The sequence below is a fragment of the Schistocerca americana genome, chromosome 5 (assembly GCF_021461395.2).
Source record: "Schistocerca americana isolate TAMUIC-IGC-003095 chromosome 5, iqSchAmer2.1, whole genome shotgun sequence".
Taxonomy (NCBI): domain Eukaryota; kingdom Metazoa; phylum Arthropoda; class Insecta; order Orthoptera; family Acrididae; genus Schistocerca; species Schistocerca americana.
The window spans coordinates 563,688,929-563,710,037 of NC_060123.1; the positions used below are offsets into that span (position 1 = coordinate 563,688,929).

The 21,109-nt window shown below is 41.3% G+C and overlaps 1 protein-coding gene across 1 annotated transcript in view; it reads left to right on the forward strand.

Moving 5' to 3' along the window:
- LOC124615560 (leukotriene A-4 hydrolase) overlaps positions 1 to 21,109 on the forward strand; it is a 123,128-nt gene that overhangs the window by 59,101 nt on the left and 42,918 nt on the right. The window contains exons 8-9 of the mRNA XM_047143535.1: positions 1,898 to 2,104; positions 10,616 to 10,760. Of these exons, the coding sequence (XP_046999491.1) occupies positions 1,898 to 2,104; positions 10,616 to 10,760 (352 nt within the window). The remainder of the gene's footprint in view (positions 1 to 1,897; positions 2,105 to 10,615; positions 10,761 to 21,109) is intronic.

The window sequence follows — 21,109 nt, forward strand, 5'->3', positions numbered from 1 at the left end:
GATCTGGCAGACAGGGTGGGCAGCAATCTGCTGTTGTTTGCTGATTTTCCTGTGGTGAATGGTAAGGTGTCGAAGTTGAGTGACTTCAGGAGAATACAAGATGACTTAGAAAAATTTCTAGTTGGTGTGATGAATGGCAGATAGCTCTAAATGTAGAGAAATGTAAGTTAATGCAGATAAGCAGGAAAAACAAACCTGTAATGTTCAGATGCAGCATTAGTAGTGTCCTGCTTGACACAGTTACGTCATTTAGATATCTGAGCATAACATTGCAAAGTGATATGAAATAGAATGAGCATGTGAGGATAGTGATAGGAAAGCTGAATGGTCATCATCAGTTTATTGGGAGAATTCTAGGGAAATAGGGTTCATCTGGACTGCATATAAGATGCTGGTGTGACCTATTCGTGACTACTGCTTGATTGTTTTGGATCTGTACCAGATCAGATTAAAGGAACACATCGAAACAATTCAGACACAGGCATTTGGTACTGATAGGTTCGACTAACATGCAACGTTAGCTTTCTTCCTGTTCCATTCACGTAAGTAGCTTGGGAAGAATTATTGTTTGAATGCATCTGTGCTTGCAACGAGCATATCCTCACCATCCTTATGTGAGCAGTATGTTGGGGATTGTAGTATATTCCTAGAATCATCAGATGTGTTTCACATTAGCAGAGGTGAACAAGTGACATCATTCTTAAGGTTCTAGGGTTAAGAACTGAGTTTAAAAATCCAGTGCAAAAGTCTAGAAGGGGAGCTGATACACATCAGATAGGAAACTGAAAATCCATAATTATTCAGAAACCAATCAAAAGAATATCTCATTAGCCAGTCCTAGAACTTAAAAGTATTTTTGGACTCAGGGATAAATTTCTCGTGAATCAAATGTTTCTGTTAAGCAGATCTTCACTTTGGCAGTATACAGACATCTGCTAGTGGTCTGTGTAAAGTAACATACATGGTTTGTGTGAAGTATTGGATAAAAGCAGCAGAGGAGCAGTATAAGAGGAGGAGCACTGTGTTTGTCTCTGCGTTTTTTTTAAGGAAGAGAAGTAGCTGTTCTTTTCTCTGAGTGTACATAGACACACATGCAATAATGTAGAAATAGTTTCTGTAGTAATTTTTGTTGGTGTATTTTGCAAAAGTAGCCAGCAGTGGTTGCTTCATCCTATTAATGACTCATTGCATTTTCCTGAAGGCTTTCCTTTATGATGGGATTTGTGGAACATGATGTGTGAATGAATATATCAATTAGTGAACTGTTTTCCTTGGCCCGTGCGAGGAATGACAGATGAAATGACACTATAAGCAAACAATTCAAGGTTGGGAATATTTAATATCTGAATTCTACTAACAGCTATGCTTAATTATATATTGGCTGATATCATGATTTTAATACACATTTCTTTGCTGTGAAAGATTTTGGTACATTGTGTAATCTATTATGATTGTGGGTGCGAGAATGGTACTCTTTATGTGGATTTCAGTATTTCATATTCTGTTGTATGTATGTTTTCTACATTTTTTGTTATGTGTCTCAGAAGGGCGACCTTCACAGGAACTGAACATAGCATCAAAGATTTGTCAAAATTATTAACAACAGACAAGCAAGATTTACGTGGAGATCCTTATGAAACCTGTCAATTTAATTAAAAACCCAGGGCGGGATGAAATGTAATGGATTCTATAAATCACTCTTTGCAATCAATGTCTTTAATGTTTTAATGTTGATAGGGTTTACTTGGTGTTTTCCATATTTCTTGTGGCTTTCTTCAGTGTCTCTTGCACCTTTTCCCTAACAAAATTGAGAGCCTGGCTAACGTTATTATGAAATATGTGTAAGTTATATGTTTGGGCACTGAGATTTCTTATGTGTTACTTTGTTTGTTCCCAGGCAGGAGATCGATCACTAGCTGATGTTGTAGCACATGAAATTAGTCATAGCTGGACAGGAAATCTTGTCACAAACAAAAATTTTGAACATTTTTGGTTAAACGAAGGATTTACTATGTTTGTTGAGCGCAAAATACTTGCACGTTTGATTCATCCAGACCAACGGAAGTTTTCTGCTTTCTGTGGACTTAAAGATCTCAGAGATGCGGTAAGTCTGGATATGTACTCACCATTTCTACAAGTTTTATAAAATTTCCCGTCATATTTTATTTTTAATGTATGATGAAGTAATAATGCACTTATTGTTGAAAGTCACAATTAAAATTTTTAATTCGGGTTAGGATATTATGAGTAATAGTGGTCATAGCATGCGAATGCTGTAGGAGTGTGGTTCTGGAATCACTTATTTTAGAATATTTAGCATCTTGTAGATGACTGATTTATTTTGCACAGATGTATTTTTTAGCTTTTCTATTTTGTTTACCTGTTATAGACAGCATGTTCTTGTGAAGTTTCCAGTCTGTCCAAGTGTAATTTCAGATTTGCACAAAAATGTTACAAGTGATTGTGGCCAACATGCCAAAGTAGTATCATTGCCTCAGCACAAGTTTTGTGCTGCTGCTTTGCATGAGACCCATTGATATAAGAAGCATCAATCCTATTAAATATGTTATATATCTTCTGTGAAATGGAGAAGCTGGATGTCATCATTTCTCTCATTGAACATACTAGCAGATCCAGGAGAAGAAAGAGGCAGGATATTGAATAGTGACAGGAGATGTCAGGAGTGGGGGTTTGCAGAGGCAACTTATAGGTCAAGTACAAGATCAGTAAGGGCTGAGGAGTGATCAGTTTGGAGTTTAAGAATGGGGTTGTGGGAAGATAGGTTACAGGGTATTCAGTGACTATGGTTTTTTGTGAAATTATTTTACTGGACTTTACGTTTTTAATGTCTCCCGGTGACCAATTCACGTAGATTCAGGGACTCTGAAATAGTGCTGGGCAAACGATACTTGTGTTCAAATGAGCTTGAGATTTCCAGATACGTCACGGAGCTCAGTAGTCTTGAGTACTGCTCAAACAATCAGTGAAATTAGACTCGTGCATTTCTAGAGTAATTGATTGTGAGAAACTAAAAAAACTGTCTCAAGAACAAGTTACAGCTATGCTGGAAATTTGACAGTTTAGTGAAACACAGGTGGAAATGGTAATAAATCCTCCCTACCACACAATCTAATGTTCTATCTGAACCAATTTACAATAAGGGTCCTCATACAGTATTTATGGGTGCTGTAAGTAATCATATGTGGTGATTTTTTATGGCAATCTATCAGTCAAAGGCAAAAGTATAGTCCTTCAAAAATATTACTTGAATGTGAACACAATACAGTGTGTTGTTTGAGTATTAGAGATTGTAATAATTTACCAAATGAGTTGCAGATAAGTATTTCACATATTAGAATAATGAGTAAAAAAAGAAACCGGTGTTTAATGAGCTTTAAAACAAGATGATAGCATTCAGATGAAACAATTAATTGGAAATTAAATTCCTAATAAACAAAATACACCATATTACATAGACAATAACTTCGATCTGAGAATAAATAACAGTGGCAAGACCCTTGTGGATATAATATCAACAAGCATCAGTACATTGCAAAACAAGCTAAACCTTGAATTAGGTTGAATCATGATTGTGATTATTTATTTATTTATTAGTGGCATTGTTTACATATGACCTACACAATATGAGATACTGTAGTAAGTGTTTCACAGTTATTTTTATTATTAGAATCCATAATATATTAACAATGCTATGACACATCTTGGAAATAATACCAACAGAAGTTGCTAGATTTTGTAAGCTGATAAGTCAACTGCTCAAACTGCTTGAGTTTTGCTCAAGTACAGCACTGCTCTTAAATTTGGTCTACTCCTCTTCCTCTTCACAGTGTTACCGCTTTTTTCCCATTTATCTCATGTTCCCTAACCATATATCTCAATACTAACATCATTTGTGTTAATGTGCAATTGCCATAGCCATATAACAGTCCCACAAACTTTTACTTTACACTTGCTTAACCTGTGGTATTGGTCCTAAAAGTCTTAAGACCTCCCACCTCTGGCACCAATCTATCTTCCACATACATTGCTTCTACGAACCACCACTGCCAAACAGCAGGTGTCACTATTCAAAATCCTCCATCTTTCTTTTCTTAAATCTGTTAGCACACTGAATAATTTTCTAGAAAACAGCTGCAAACTTGAATGAAACACATCACACAACCTGGGGAAGTTGTCCACCCTATTGCTCGAATACCTGCAAACATAGTCCTCTCATCTGCTTCCACAACAGTCATCCAAAACAGTAGCCCCAACAACCCTCCCAAGCCCCACCCCTTGTAGTGAGGAAACATATTCTGGCTCTTCTGTTTAACATCCCAGTCGCAGCATTCCCATTCAAGCCCAACCACAGCCATAAACAATCTCCAGTACCCCACAATTCTGGCTTCCGTACAGTCCCAAATTGTCACCCAGTCCCTTTCTGATCTGCAGTCATCCATTCTTTTAGTCTAGTTGCTATGGTATGGGCACCTACATAACTAACTTGTCTTTGCTTATTAAAAAATGGAGAGTCCAGGATGGAAAACTACAGTATGAGAAGTATAGATTGCTGCTCTCAACGTAGAGGAGGTGAGTCGTAGACAGGCACAATGAAGGAGACTGCTAAACATTTAAGCTTTCTCCGAAATAGGAAAAACACACAGTTACCACGCACATGGCCACTTACTCTGTGAATTAGAGCTCGATTGCGACTGCATCTGGTGTGAGTAGCAATCTGGTGGAATGGGTGGTGGGGTTAAGGAGGAGGCATGGGGCAGGGAAGGGGAGGGATAGTGGGATATTGGTGGGGGATGATGCTGCGCTGCCAGTGGGGGCATACAGGAGCGTGGTGAGAACGGGATAGGGCTGCTAGGTGCAGTGTTGGGAGACTTTGCTGGGTGAGAAGAGGGAGGGGGGGGGGGGGCACAAGGGAAGAGGAGAGAACTGGGGAAGGGGAAAAGACTGGTAGGAGAGTTGGTGGGATAGAAGGTGTTTGTAGTGCTGTTGTGGGAGTGAGGAAAGGGATGGTAGGTGGCGGACAGGGGCTTGTGAAGACTTAAGTTTTTGGGTTATGTTTAACTGAAAAATGTAAACAATTATTAAATCTCATAGACTAATTCATTAAACACAATAATTTTTTCAAAATTTTAAAACATTAAGTGCATGACTAGATTAAAGTATTTTCAAAAGGTGGAGATAATGACGCATCAAAGCATAGTAGAGAAATACGGAAACAGGATTTCAAGAGCGTAGGTTCAGCCACTTTTTCAATTTCTCTTCCATGTAATTAATGGAATGTGAAAATCTTGTAGACGTTGGTACACCTCTCTTAGGCTCAGCTATTTGAGCCTCCTTGAAGCCCATGAGAGCTGTATTCTGTAGAAAGCCATGACCCCAAACTTGTCCTATATGGAGATAACTGGAATTTCAACGTACAGCCTTAAGACCACTGTAGTTGCTGTTGTGATCTTTGATGCAGTTCTTCGTCCTAATCTATCCTGTGCAAGCCTCTTCATCTCTGAATATCTACTGCAACTTACATCCATTTGAAGCTCCTTGCCATATTCATCCCATCATAATTCTCTAATATTTTTACCCCCTGCAGTCCGCACCATTGCCAGACTGGTGATTGCTTGATGCCTAAAGATGTATCCTATCAGCTGATCCCTGCTTTTAGTCAAGATGTGCCATAAATTTCTTTTTTCCCCAGTGCATTTCAATATCTCCTCAGAAGTTATTTGATGTACCCATTTAATCACCAGCATTCTCCTGCACCACCACATTTTAAAAGCTTCTATTCTCTTCTTATCTGAACTACTTATTGTCCTTATTTCACTTCTATGCAAGGCTACATTCCAGACAAATACCTTCAGGAAAGACTTCCATACACTTAAATTTCTTTTTCAGAAATGCTTTTCTTGCTGTAGCCAGCCCGTATTTTATATTCTCTTTACTTTGGCCATCATCAGTTATTTTGTTGTCCAAATAGTGAAACTCTTCAACTAATAGTAGTGTCTCATTTCCGAATCCAATTCCTGCAATTTTGGCTGATTTAATTTGACTGTGTACCATTACCTGTGTTTTATTTTTGTCAGTGTTCATTTTATTGAAGTAACCTTGACCAAGTGGTGTATCAAGGCTGTGATTAATATGCATGTGTTGCAATAAGAACAGAAATGTCCATCTGTGATGATGAAGTGCAAGTGCCCGCTATGACGAAGTCCACAATTGTTCGTAGTGGTGATGAGCTGTTAGATGCTAGGGATGTGTAGTAATACAGTCCAGTGAGGCCACGACCCATAGCCAGCCAAGGAGCAGGTGCAGTGGAGTGGGGGCTTCCGGAATGACTGACAAGAGTCCAGTGGGTGTGATCCGGGTGAAGGCATGAGATCGCACTGTCTCATGGATAGTCGAAGGAGCAGGCATTGTGATTCACAATGCATGCTCAAGGGCAGCTGGCAGTTGGTCTGGAGCCCGGTGCCAAACTGGCCGTCGAGGGGCTGAGCAACGACGTAAGTACCCATCAGTGATCGAATACAGGGACAGTGTCATGTGGACGCATGACCACACAGACACAAGTGGGTGCTGGCAACTGCAACTCTGTTTACTGTGTGACCTGAACAACACATATCAGCGGGACTTGCATCCTTAGATACTTTTATGACTTTCCATTTATTTATTCTTATTCTAAATGGGCAAACTGCAGATAGGACTTATGCCACATTTTAGATAGTAAAGTGCGACTTCCAATTGTCAAGTCTCAAGTTCACGCTGCTAGCTCTCTTAACATTCAGTTTGATGAATGGCAGATGAATTCAACACCTCAGTTAATCGTACCAATCTCTTCAAATGTATATCAAGCATGATTGATTTTAGGACAGAGAATCCAGTATAGATTCATTTTGCTTCATTTTCTGATTGTATCATGAGTGGTATTAAATTCCTCTGGAAACTGGTCACAAACTTTATCCGTTTGTTGTGCTATAAAATGCTAATGAATGACGTGCTGAAGATAGTGCAATACACCATTGATCATATTCATTGTGGTGTTTCCATTCTTCTGGCAACCATTGGGAACAAACTTTCGGGAGTTGATTCCTAGACGAACATAAACAAAAAACATTCATATCAACATATGTCCAGAAATTGATGGTGTATCTCCAATAAAGCATTTAGTATTGTAACATTACATTATATGGTATTAATTTCTTCCACGTTACAAAAGATGTTGAATGTGGCCATCATAGGCTGCAAAGCACACACTCACAAATCACATTGTTAATTGCTTCATTCTTTTCCTGAGAACTTTCTGTAGCCCAAATATGTTATTGTGTAACTTTGTGACGCCATCTTTACCAGAGACTGTTACATCAGTGAAGAGTACTGTCAACAGTTGTCCCTTAATGACAATGACCTGTTGCAACAGTGATAATGATCTGTTGCAACAACCAGCAACAAAACCTACCCCATGGAGGAAAATCCATTGCCGATAATCACTAATGTAGTGCAAGTCACAGGGATAATATCAGTTTTCATCCTTTGATTCACTCCATTCTGGCAGGCCATGTGCTAAGGTCCTGGGGTTAGTCTCAATATTGTGTAGAACTTATTGTTCCAGAGCTGTTCATCTCTCTGAAAAGATTTACGTTCACACAAGTTGATGCAAAGTTTTTGTAATTTGGATGGTGATTCCTACCAAGGTAAGGCTTCTAAATCTGTGTAACCTCTCCAGCCATTTCCAAATGCTTGACTGTAGGCAGAAACCCACTTGTTGCTCTTTCTTCCACTGAAAATAACTGTTCAAAAAGGTGCCCCCACTTTTTTTGATTTCGTGGCAGATTTTTTGAGAAATAACCACATAAAATATTACATTTATTGTCCAATATTACATTGTCCAATTCACGTTTATTGTCCGCTTTATTATCCATTAATGAAGTCCAAGACTTCCGTATAAGGTGAATAGAATTTGACATTGATTCTTTGTATGAGGACTACCATCTAGGCGTTTACAAAACCAATTCACAAAAAAAGTTTTTGTCACAAAAAGTTTTAGTCTTTCTCAAAATATTCACCTTTAAAATTTATACACACATGCACTCATTCGAGCCTGTCCTTGGAACATATTTTCCACAGTGGTGGTGGTGGTACCTCAAAAATGTGGTTTTGGGACTCACCAATTTCTTGAGGTGAGGAAAAACTCTGTAGATTTTTTTAATGGAAATAATAAAAATGAATTTGTTAGGCAGTAAATTCAGAGAATCTGTGCAGTGAGACATTAATTTAGTGTTTCTCTCTATCGAATTATCAATTGTTGGACATGCTATGTGACAGTTGGCAGTGTTACAACGAGGAATGATGTGTGAGTTTTGGTTGTTTTCCCTTATTTCACTGATGACTCCACAGTAAACAAATTGTATCCAATTTTCAGCAGTAACACTTCTTAAATCTCCTAAAGCAATGATTCTAAGTTATCCAGACTAACCAAAGAAATGGGTGGTCATTTTCTCAACAGTGCTTAGCAAATGAATCACTTTGGTCAATTTCAATTCATCTCAGAATGCCCAGTTAACTGTTGCTCAGGTTCCGACTCGTGCAGATATAGTCCCATTTTGTCCCGTGTTTTTATGTCGTATACAGATTTTGCATTTCCTCACTCCAATTTTTGATTGTTTCCTTACACTGATTGACATAAGCTTGCTTTTGAATTTGGGTCAATTTGTGCAGAATGTAGCAGGGACAGGTCCTTTTCACAGCTAAATGGTCATGTGATGTTGAATGTATTGCAATCTTTGCTTTGCCGGAGATGCCTCTGTCTCACAGTAAGTCCCGTAACAATCCTCTTCTCATGTTATACATGAAAACATCTGTTTGTCGGTTGAACTTTCTTGTGTGACAAACAAACATTAGATTCAAATTGCTAATAACAACAGGACTAATACTGCATAAGCAGTAATTGAGCCAGCAATGGTTAGGATGTGCCTGTACCAGTTTGTTGTGCAGTATTTGTATTGCCTGTGACATCATTGGGCCAATGTAGGCACTTGCACACAATTGTTGTTAATAAACTCTGTAAAGTTGTAAAGTGATGTAGTGTGGAAATGCGCCTAATTAGGGCACTGTTTGGGGTGTCATTGTGAAGAGCTGCAGAGTACAATGAGGCGCCAAAGAGGGGCAGTAAAAATATTCACTGGAATACAGGTGAAAGTAGGTATTAAATTAAAAATTATAAAATAATTAATTGTGTTATCCCTTATGACCATAAATATGCTTGCAGTTATAGGAAACCCAAGTCAAAGGAAAACTTGCGTCAAAAGGAATCTGAAGGGCCTAAGAATTGCAGTGTCAAGTGAGTGTGACAGCTATGGCAAAAAAAGAAAATAAAAATATGGCACAGAGCAATTACATTGCTGGCCCATCAGGCATAAGGAGGCTGTGGACAATCCAAAAGTCTACAGATTATGTACAAGCAATCATTAGAAAGCAAAAAAAAAAAAAAAATCATGGTATTATAGTTGTAGATGGCAACATGACAGCACCAGACAGGTGTGCATTGCAACCACCTAATATTGTCCTGTCATCGGCTGACACATCATGCATCGACATCGATGGAGGGTTCTATGGTAGACTGTGATGTTATTGAGCAACCCAGCAGAGATACATAGATAGATAATCATTGAAGAGTGGCACGTAGTCACATCGGCGAGGCCATGATGATTCCTGCCCCTACACCACTCAGCAAATCAAAATCAATATGACCTTCACTAGACACTTACTTCGATGCAGTGTGAAGTGTACATGTGTTACTTAGTGACTACAAACCCTTGCTACATGCGATAAACTTGGGATTTATCTGTTTTGTAACCTTAATATTACTCTGTGTAAGCACTATGTTCAAGAGCTTGATAATTAAATTACATGTTAATACTAAACACTTGACTAATGACCTCAGCAGTTGAATCCAATAGTGCTCAGAGCCATTTGAACTAAACACTTGTTATGATTTTATCCTGTCATTTCCAAGAAAAATCTACAGTGTGGACCCAAACTGCACACACACACACACACACACACACACACACACAGACACACACTTACTTTTTTAATAACCAGTTTTGGTTGGACTTCTTGAAATTCATTGGTTATGGTGGCACCACGATGACAAAATTATGCAAACCAATAAAAAAAAACTTTCTTTCCTGAACGTAATTTATTACAAAAAGTTGAACAAAAGTAATGGAGGATTGTTGTCATGTTAGGCCTGTACAAAAATTGTAAAACATCATCCAGTGAAAGTATAAACAAAAAACTGAATTTTTCGTAAAACTGTTTCTTTAAACATTTGCTGTGAACAAACTACTTGGCTAATTTCCAAGCGGCCATTTTTAATAACAACAAATCACAAATTTTAAAACAATAATGATGTCTTCTCAGTAGCACCATCTAGTGGTTGTTTGTAAAAACTTAAAATGTGGCACTCGTATTTAAGCAACAGTGTTGTCTGCTATTTTTTTTAATGGTTTATCCTTCTATCTCTGCTGGCAGCACTTGCTATTATGTGTATTTATACAGCTACCTTGTCTGTTTAAAATTTTTAATACCATTCATTAACCAACAGATAAATACCCGAGGCCAGAACGACCCAATGACTTGTCTCGTGCCAGATTTAAGATCTGTGAGCCCTGATGACTCATTCTCAGTTGTTCCTTATGAGAAAGGTCATACATTTTTATACTACTTGGAGGAACTAGCTGGTGGCCCTGGTGAGTTGAAGTATAAATCAGTTGACTGTACAGTAATGTTTCTGAATTTTTTGGACATTAAATATTGCAAGTATTGTGAAGGCACCTGTTATGTATTATTCAGCACAACAAAAATGCTAATTTAAGTTAATCACAAACACACATTTGAGAAATAATTATTTGTGGATTAGCATTCCATATCATTCCTGGCTTTGGCAAAAATGTAACTATTTCAGATGAAGGAAAAAACTTACCCATTGGCGTGAAATAAGTTTCATTTGTTATCTTAGGTAAATAGTGTCTGCAGTTTTGACAACTTACAGATGGGGAAGGGGAGCATTTGTACCATATATGATAAAAAGAATAAAATAAAAATACAAGTGCCAGATTTTCATTGCACCTTATTTGTGCAACATCCCAAGGTATACTTGTTTCAGAGTAATAAAGTGATTGACAGGAAATTGTTTGTAGGACAGCAACAATTACAACAACAAACCAGGGAATGAGCTTGGTTGCACATTCTGTTCCGTTCACCTTAGTCATTTTAGTGCTACCTCAGATCCTGGCTACCATACACAGTTCTGGATGAGAGTTACTGATATGACCTGACGAAACTACAGTCTTCTGGCCATAACTGTAGATTCTTCAATTGCTGTGGGAGATGGCTCATCAGAATTACAACATATGAAATATTAGAGCTAATTAACTTATTACATGAAGGATAAAATGATTTATTTAACTTGATAAGATCTTTTGCCACAGGTGTGTTTGATAATTTACTACTGTTATGGATTATTAAAGCATCACTTGATTCATACAATTACAACTATTCTCTTGAAGTAAAACATTCAACATTCACAAAAGTCATTTACATCTGGGACTTGAATAATGCTTCAGTCGTACTCCATGATGCTGACTGCTTCAGCTGTCATCAACAGGGGTAGACTGCATCCAAGTTCTGCCTATAGTGACCTCCACAAGAGAATGCTGCTGTGGTGAGAGAGGAGGTGTGTCTTCGTTAGCCTCTCCCATTTGTCATTGGAGATTGCAGGGAGACATTGTTAATGTCTGTGGTGTTGATGCACATTGCCAGCAGTGGTGTGGCACATCTTTGGATGATACCACATTTCTTCCTTCAAAACCTCTGCATTGTCATCTTGTAGGGCATTCACATGTGATGACTGCAGGTGGAGGACTTAAGGCAGGCACAGATAAGGAGACAAGCAGGGTAACTGCAATCAGTGGCACCTCTCTGCTTGCACCCCAGTATCTACTGCATGGGCGACTGGAAACACTGGCCGAAAGACATGTCGCAGGGTGCTTGCCTGCATCTGGAGATGCAGATGCTGTCTTTGGCTTGACAGCAAGTGGATCTTCTGGAGTGGTGTGAAGACCTTCTGGAGGTGGCTTGTCCACAGACATCGGTTTGGGCAGCTGGGGGGCTGCCGGTGGTAGTGATGTCATCGGCAGGACTGTGTTGGCAACGAGGCATCGATCTCCTTGGGCACCGCAGTGGAAGGTACTGTCGGATGGATGCGTGAAACAGCAGATGAGGACCTCAGCGATGTGCTGAGTGCATGGACAACTATTCTGCGGCAGAAGCACTGACATATTTGTATAAGTGGTGCAGCTGGTTTTAGTGCTGCAAGGGCGACTGGAAACACTGGCCGAAAGACATGTCGCAGGGTGCTTGCCTGCATCTGGAGATGCAGATGCTGTCTTTGGCTTGACAGCAAGTGGATCTTCTGGAGTGGTGTGAAGACCTTCTGGAGGTGGCTTGTCCACAGACATCGGTTTGGGCAGCTGGGGGGCTGCCGGTGGTAGTGATGTCATCGGCAGGACTGTGTTGGCAACGAGGCATCGATCTCCTTGGGCACCGCAGTGGAAGGTACTGTCGGATGGATGCGTGAAACAGCAGATGAGGACCTCAGTGATGTGCTGAGTGCATGGACAACTATTCTGCGGCAGAAGCACTGACATATTTGTATAAGTGGTGCAGCTGGTTTTAGTGGCATGACAGTAGCCCACCAAAACTGTGGATGACATAAGATGAGCTGTTTCTTTCCACAGACTTTGTAAAAGACTTCATCTTGCGGCTGAAACTTTGTCCGACTTTGTGCAATGATTTGTTTCCGTGGTGGCCACAGATGCAACAGGGTATGGTGCCTTTGACCATGTAACAATTCTTCTGTGACTTTTGAACATTCGAATGAACCATTGAGCTCCATTTGACTGTGGGTGAAAAGATGCTGTGCTCTCATGGTATATACCACTGGTGGTACAAAACTGTTAGAAATCAGCTGATGTGAATTGTGGTTTATTGTCAGATACAATGACCTTAGGAAGACCCCCAAGACAAAAAATAGAATACAAAGGCAGTACCGTACTCACAGTAGTGTGGATGTCATGGGACAACAAAAAGAAACTTACTGTAAGCATCTACCACTAACAACACTCATGTGTTCCAGCATGGACCCGTGAAGTCTATATGAATGCGTTGCCACAGTTCAAAAGGATGTGGCCATTCAAAAATCGTTAGAGCAGAGCTGACAGATTTTCTGCACAAACTTTGCAACAAAAGGTCATGTTCATTCTGGCCATCCATTCCCTGCCAAGTGTAATGATAGTGGGCGTGTTGCTTTACGTGAACTGTGCCCCAATGACCCTGATGCAATGAAGACAAGACTTCCCGCTGTAGGAATTGAGGAATCACAACATGTGCATCATCGTTCTCTGTGTGCAACAGCAGAACACCTGATCATGCAGAAAGTGCATGACAATGCGAAAACTAGTGCTGTGCTACTGGGTGGGAAATTCTTTCAAACTGTGTGGCCACCCACAGCCCTCATATTACAAAAACCCTGAAAAGCTGTCAGAAGTTGCTGTGGCAGCACACTGAAAATTGAGAGAAAATTTTTGAAGACATTCAAAATCCAATCAATTTGAAAACATGATTCCTTATATCAGTCAAATAATGTGTTGGGATGGACTTGCAACCGAGACAACATGTCATTGTTCAAATGTAGGACAATGGGCTTGTACAACAACTCATACCAATAATCAGACAATATCAGAGCCCAAGGTTGCAATTTTTGCACTGCCCGATGTGGGACAGGATGGCAGCATTGAACAAGGCTGTCATAGGCCAGTGATCTGTCAGAAAATACTGGTAGAATTTGATAACATCTTAAATAATGTTGAAAGCCTCTTTTTCAAGCTGACTGTAGTTACATTGTGCTTTGTTAAGAGCTTTCAAGGCAAAAGCAATAGGTCTCTCAGAAGAACCAATCCTATAGGAGAGCACAGCCCTGATCCTATAAGAAGATGCATCCACAGCTAACACAGCAGCAACAGCTGTGTCAAAATCAGTCAAACATCAATGACTTAACAAGGCATCATTCAGTTGCTGAAATTCATACTGGTGTTCTTTGGACCACAAAAAGAAACGTTTTTCCTGCGTATTTGGTTACGCAGAGTAGCAATTTGTGTGGCATTTGGAATAAATTTGATATAATAGGTAGGCTTCCCCATGACTGATTGGAACTCCCCAGTGTTACGGGATGCCAGAAGATCTCTAATTACAGTCAAATGCAAAGTAGTAGGATATGTACCCTGTGCATTTATTACGTAATACATAAGTGGGTTCCATTTTTCCTGGAAGAGGACACTGTGTTGCATTTAAGCATCAGAAAGGACTTGAAACAGGCTGTCTAAATTTGCTAAATGTTCAGCATGTGCATGACCTGCGATGATGATGTTGTCTAAATAGTTTGCGCAAGAACGAATGATTGGTATTAACTGCAGTAGCCACCAGAAAGATCGCAGGAGGCGCACATCGGCACGGCGCGTCATGGACAGTAGTTGCCGCAAGTAAAGTCCCGCAACCAGAGGGCACTTGAGAATTCGGCCGCGCCCTCTGCCGGCGGAACAACAACTCTGGCAGCACAGGCCGTGCCCAGCCAATTTACATCGGGCATGCTAGCAGACAGTTCCCGGTCTACACTAGGTGAAGTGCGGCGGAAACGTGAATCGTGTTACTACACAATTGGCGATGAGTAGGGTCGTTCTTTTGTGTGTTGCGCCGTTGTTCCGGTTTCGCAGTATGGAGGGTTTAGTGCGGGTTTTGGTTGAGCAGCAGATGAAGCTCATGGCAACCATGAAACAAGTGCCTCCGGCATTGCTCTCCACGCAGTCTGCTCCAACGCCGTTCCCTCCTCCTTTTCCCTCGTATGACGAGACGGCCGAGGATTGGGACACATATGAACATCACCTTCGGCAGCATCTCCAGGCGTTTCATGTTGCCGATGCAGAGATGTGTTGTGCTCTTTTCTCGTCTTGGATATCTCCCTTGCTGTATCAAGTTTTGCGGCAGCTAGCGCCGTTGCTGGAACCCTCGTCCTTGTCTTTTGACGCATTGTGTTAATTGCTGTTTTCATATTATCGCCGCCGCACGCATGTTGTGGCGGCTAGGGTCAAGTTCTATCATTGCAAGAAACAGCCCCATCAGTCTTACCGGGCATGGGCCGCTACGCTGCACTGTCTTAGTCGCAAGTGTCATTTTGTCACAGAGCAGTCGCGTGAGTCGTACGCCCACATTATTGTGCGCGACGTCATTGTTCGTTTCGGTCCCTGATAGGGAGGTCCAGCAATGGGCCCTGCAGTTGGAAGACCCTTCCCTTGAGGAAGTCCTGTCCATTGCTCAATCGTATGAAGTCTCTCACGCCACAGGTCAACAGTTGGAAGCATGGTGCGACGTCGCGGTGGTTCAGGGTGGCGCAGCTGCGTCCACTGCGTCCGGGTGAACGTCGTGTGCGCGGTACAATCCGGCCGTTACAGCCGCTCCCGCACGGCGCGTAAACAGAGTTACAGCCGCCGGCCCCTGTTACCGTCCTGTGCGTTGTGCTATATACAGCATGATCGGTCAGAGCGCCCCCAGCGTTGGACTGTTTGTCGCAAATGTAATAAAAAGGACACATTGCTAAAGTTTGCCGCTCAGCCTCAAATGAATCGAAGGAAGCAGGTACGGAGGACATGGACATTGACATTCAGGAAGTTTCATCGGGTCAGGCTCCCGACGCATCGGCACACAAACCCTTTATTGAGGTGTCGGTTCGGCCGCGCCGATTACAACTGCAAGTAGATACGGGCGCAGCGGTCTCCTTGTTGAATGCACAAATTTACTCCAACCTTGGGTCACCCCCATTGGCGCCAGTTTACCAGCGTCTACGTTGTTATGGTAAACAGTTCATTCCCCTACTGGGTCAATTCACTACCGACGTTACTTACATATCACTCACTTGGCCTTTTACTTTTATTGTTGTCAGTGATGTGAGCTCCGCTAACCTTTTTGGATTGGATGCCTGTCAAGCTTTCGGTTTTTCTATCTTAGACACCATACAGTTGGTCTCCAAAGACGTTCCCTATCAATCATTGGAATCTTTGATCTCTGACTTTCAGGATACCTTTGAGGAGGGTCTGGGGCGTGTTTCGGACTTTGAAGCTCACTTAACGTTGAAGGCGTTGGTTCGCCCATGTTTTCTACGCGTGAGGCAGATCCCCTTGGCTCTCTGCCCTCAGGTAAAAGCAGAGCTAGACTGGCTGACAGCCCTTGGGGTCGTTCTTCCCATTTCTTCTAGTGAGTGGGCTTCTCCCCTCATGATTGTCATGAAACCCTCGGGAAAATTACGCCTTTGTGGCGATTTCAAGGCCACCATTAATTCGCAATTGGTGGTGGACACCTATCCCTTGCCTCGTTCTGATGAATTGTTCTCCGCCGTGGTGGGAGGCCAATATTTTTTGACCAATATTTTTCGAAAATTGATCTTTTGGAGGCTTATAATCAGATACCACTTGATGAGGACTCCAAACGGCTGGCGGTTGTCAACACCCCTTTTGGCCTTTACCAATACCAGCAGTTGGCCTTTGGAATATCCAGTGCCCCGGCGATATTTCAGCATTATCTTGAGCACGTCACGTCGACAATCCCTCATTGTATTAATTATCTGGACGACATAATTGTTACAGGTCGCAGCACGGAGGACCACTTGCACAACCTTTGAACCCTCTTTCTAAAATTCGGGTCCGTGGGCCTGCGTTGGGCCCGGATCCTAAGTTTGATCGGGAGGAGATTATATGTTTTCATTTGGATGTGGCATCCCGCCAAGCGGTTGATGGCTTCCCAATCACTAGTTCTTGAGTCGCGAGGGAAATGGCAGCTGACCCGGTTCTCCGGCAAGTAGTTCGCCTCATTCAATGGGGTGGTCGTCCCGACCTCCAGGTCGGGCCTCGGACCCTCTTCATAATTATTTTGTTCTACGAGACCGCCTCTCGGTCTTGGAAGAAGTTCTCCTTCTGGCTACCGATGATACAGCTCCTTGCGTGGTTGTTCCTGCAAGTTTGCGAAAGGAGGTCCTCACATTACAACATGAGGAGCACTGGGGTGTTTCCCGTACTAAAACCTTGGATCACAGACATGTGTACTGAGCACTTAGTGGCCGCCTCCTCCCAGTGTGCGAGCCAACAGGCATCTCCCAGGTCGACGTTCTCTTCATGGCCGCTGGCAACCCAGGCATGGGAACGTGTTCACATAGATTTTGTGGGCCCGTTTCTCAATGGCTTTTGGCTCATTGTCATTGATGCTTATTGCCGATTCTCATATGTGGCTCACTGCTCCTCAACCACTTCAGAAGTTGCAATCCAGGCACTAGCAAAAATCTCTTCTGTGGAAGCTCTGCCAGTCACCCTGGTATTGGACAATGGACCTCAGTTTATTTCACAGACCTTCCAGGCTTTTTGTAGGCACTTCGGTATTCGGCATGCGAGAATTCGGCCGCGACCTATGCCGGTGGAACAACAACTCGGGCAGCATGGGCCGTGCCCAGCCAGTTCACATCGGGCATGCTAGCAGACAGTTCTCAGTCTACACTAGGTGAAGTGCGACAGAAACTTGAATCGTGTTACTACATTAACTGTTCTAGGAAGCTTTGAAAAGTTGCAGGAGGTGAAGACTTCCAAATGGTAGTCTTTAATACTGGAACAAACATAAGTGAATGTTTATCGCAATATATTGCTTAGACTGTTCATGCAGTGGTAATTGTACAAATGCCTCTTGCAATTCTATTTCCGAAAAGTATGTACCCTGTCCCAGTCTGTCCATCAATTCCTCTGGACATAAAAGAGGAAAAGAATCCATTACTCTTCGTGGCTTTACTGGTGCCTTCAAGTCAACACACAAACGTAAACAGCTGAAGGCTTCTTCAGAATGACCAAGGGTGATGCCCATTGGCTTGTAGAAATGGGTTGGATAACACTGATATCTTGCCATCTTCACAATTCCTGAGCAACTTGCACACATAATTCATTGGGGCTGTCATGCACGAAAAAATCGCGGCTGTGGGTTGTCCTTCACAGTTACATGTGCTTTAGTTGTAAACACGTTGTTTTGAATGCACAAATTGAATAAATCAAATAAATCTGATGCAAAAATGTTTGCTTGCTTTTAGAATTGAGTGCAGGAAATGATTACACTTTGTCACACCTTGAAAAGTTGCCGGCAAACTCCACATGCCAAGGACTGAAGTAGGCTGCTGTAGCGATGGGCTGATGATTCTGTCATAAGTGTCTTTATTTATCATGGAAACAGAAGCACCAGAGTCCAGCTGTAAGTTAATTTTCTTTTGTTCCACTGTTAAATCAACAAAAAGTTTATTCGACTGTTGGGGTATCACAATGGAAGATTTCCACAAAGTGGAAGTACTTGGTTTGTCTCGCACCTGAGTGAGTGGGGTGGCCCATACTGTGTACACTTCTTAACAGTGTAGTTGCTGTCACCATGCACTAGCACAACAGTAGCTATCGCCCTGCCCTTGCTTGCTGCGTAAGCATGATGACTGAATGTGACCTTCACATTGACATTGAAAGCAGTTACCTTTACAACAAGGACAATCTTTCCGATCAGGCCTCAGAGTGTTGTAACACACACTGTGTGCCATGAGACTGAATGTTTTTATGTCTGCTGTTATTATTATTTGTCTGAGCTCTATTCTTAATTATTTGAATGGTATTCTGTACACGATACTGGTGCACTACGAACAAAAGAAACACATGGAGACTCAAAGTCAACCTCTGTCGAGTCCACAGTTGTCTGAAACTCTGCTATATACAGAACTTCGTTTAAATCAGGGTCAGACCATATTAGAATTGCTGTACGAATGCGTGTATCTGATACATTTTGAGTGATAACATCATGCAACATGACTTCACTGTAGTTAATTCCAAATGAACACTGAAACTTACAATACCTGTTGAGACTGCTCAGTTCTGATATCCACTGACTGAGTGAAGAGGATGCTACTCCAGACAAAAGAATTTAAACCATTCAGCTGCTACATGGATTTGACTATAAAAATGATCGTCCAACAATTTCACAAGGTCATCGTACAGGGTGACAATTATTGAATTATATGAAATAAAATCATCAAATCTTCTGGACAGTTTGTGTTAGGATGTTCAAACTGCACAGCTGGCTGTGGGGCATGATGGGATTGGTATGCACATGCATTGTTTGGTTTAGCAATGAAGCCCACTTTCATTTCGATGGTTTCGTCAATAAGCAAAATGGGAGCATTTGGAGGACTGAGAATCTGCATTTTGTGTTCGAGAAGTCTCTTCACCCTCAACGGGTGACTATGGTGTGCAATGTCCAGTCACGGAATAATTGATGCGATATTCTGTGATGCCATAGTGACTACCAAATGGTACGTGAAAATTTTGGAAGATGCTTTCATCCTCATTTCCCAAAGTGACCCTGAGTTCGACAAGATGTGTTTCATGCAGGATGGACCTCAACCCCATAGAGGCGGGAGATTGTTCGATGTCCTGGAGGAGCCCTTTGGGGATGCATTCTGACTCTGGAGTACCCAGAGGCCACTGGTATAGGTCTCAATTGGCCGCGATATTCTCTGGATCTGAACACACGTGACTCCTTTTTGAGGGGCTGTATTAAAGACAAGGTGTACAGCGATAACTCCAAGACCATTGCTGGGCTGAAAACAGCCATTCAGGAGCTCATCTATGGTATCGATGTTCCGGTGCTTCGGTGGGTCCTGCAGAATTTCACTATTCATCTATGCCACATCATTGCCAATGATGGGAGCCATGTCAAACATGTAATATGTCTGAATATCTGTAGTGACATTTACATGTTGAATAAAGTGTGTACACACTTTAGTGTGTAAATAATTAACATTTTTTTCATGTAGTTCAATAATTGTCGCCCTGTATTTGACTTCCTCGGGAACAATTTTGGCACATAATTTGACATAGAGGTAATACATGTCAAAAACCATGGTGGATAAAAAGTATGCATTACGCTCTATAGCTGTTATTTTGTAGGTGGCGAAGTTTGCATCTGATTGTGTCCTATAGTCCGATCATCCTGTTGTACCTCAGGCATGGTGAAATGTAGTAAGACACACACTAATGCAACAGAACAAAAACTGAGCAGCCAGAATAATGTGTACAACTTGCTCATAGGGCAGGCAGCTGACATGAAAGGTGAACAGAGTAGGAATTGAAAAGGTCTGTAGTTGTATATGTCTTGTATGTTGCTTGTCTTGTGAGGAAGAATAATTATAGGACTGTTCCAGTTATGGTGAACTGTCTTCCTCCTCTGGCATTCTCCAAACAGTTTTGCAAGTTTCTTTTGTGTTATGCTGTAATCATTTCTACAGAAAGACGATCTCCAAGTGTCATTCCTTTCTTCATATCTTGAAAGGCTACATACTGGTGAACGTAATCTTGCAGTACTTCTGGGCAGTGATCATTTTTATTAGTAACTGTTTGTCTTTCTGACTCGTCTTTTGAATTACAAAAACATTTAAAGAGATCATTTAGTGTCTGTACGATATTCTCTGTGTTGATAGTTCTTGTGCTGTCTTAGCTGTTGAAATGGCATGTCAGCCTAGCATAAGTTTCTGTTTTGTATCCTTCATAATGTTATTGCTTTAAAGTTGTTTTTATAATTAGGTTTTCATCATGTATTTTCATATCCTGTCTAACATGTATCTGAATAGTTCTGTTTGATTCAGAATATTCTGTTATGTTACCATTATTGACTGCTTCAAATTCTCACCTTTTCTTTGATAGTTCCTGTGTTCCTTTCCTTTCTTCATATACCTGCAACATCTTTGTCAGTTTTGCTAGGTGCCTTTGTTAAATCATTCCCTATTTCATGAATGTTTGTGTAACGTCCAGTTTCTACAATGATGAATCTATTTCTTAATTTGATCTAGCATAACCCCCTATTCTTAAATACATTATCTGACTTCCTGCCTGGTGAGTCTGTTTATTTCTAGCTTTTTATTCATTTT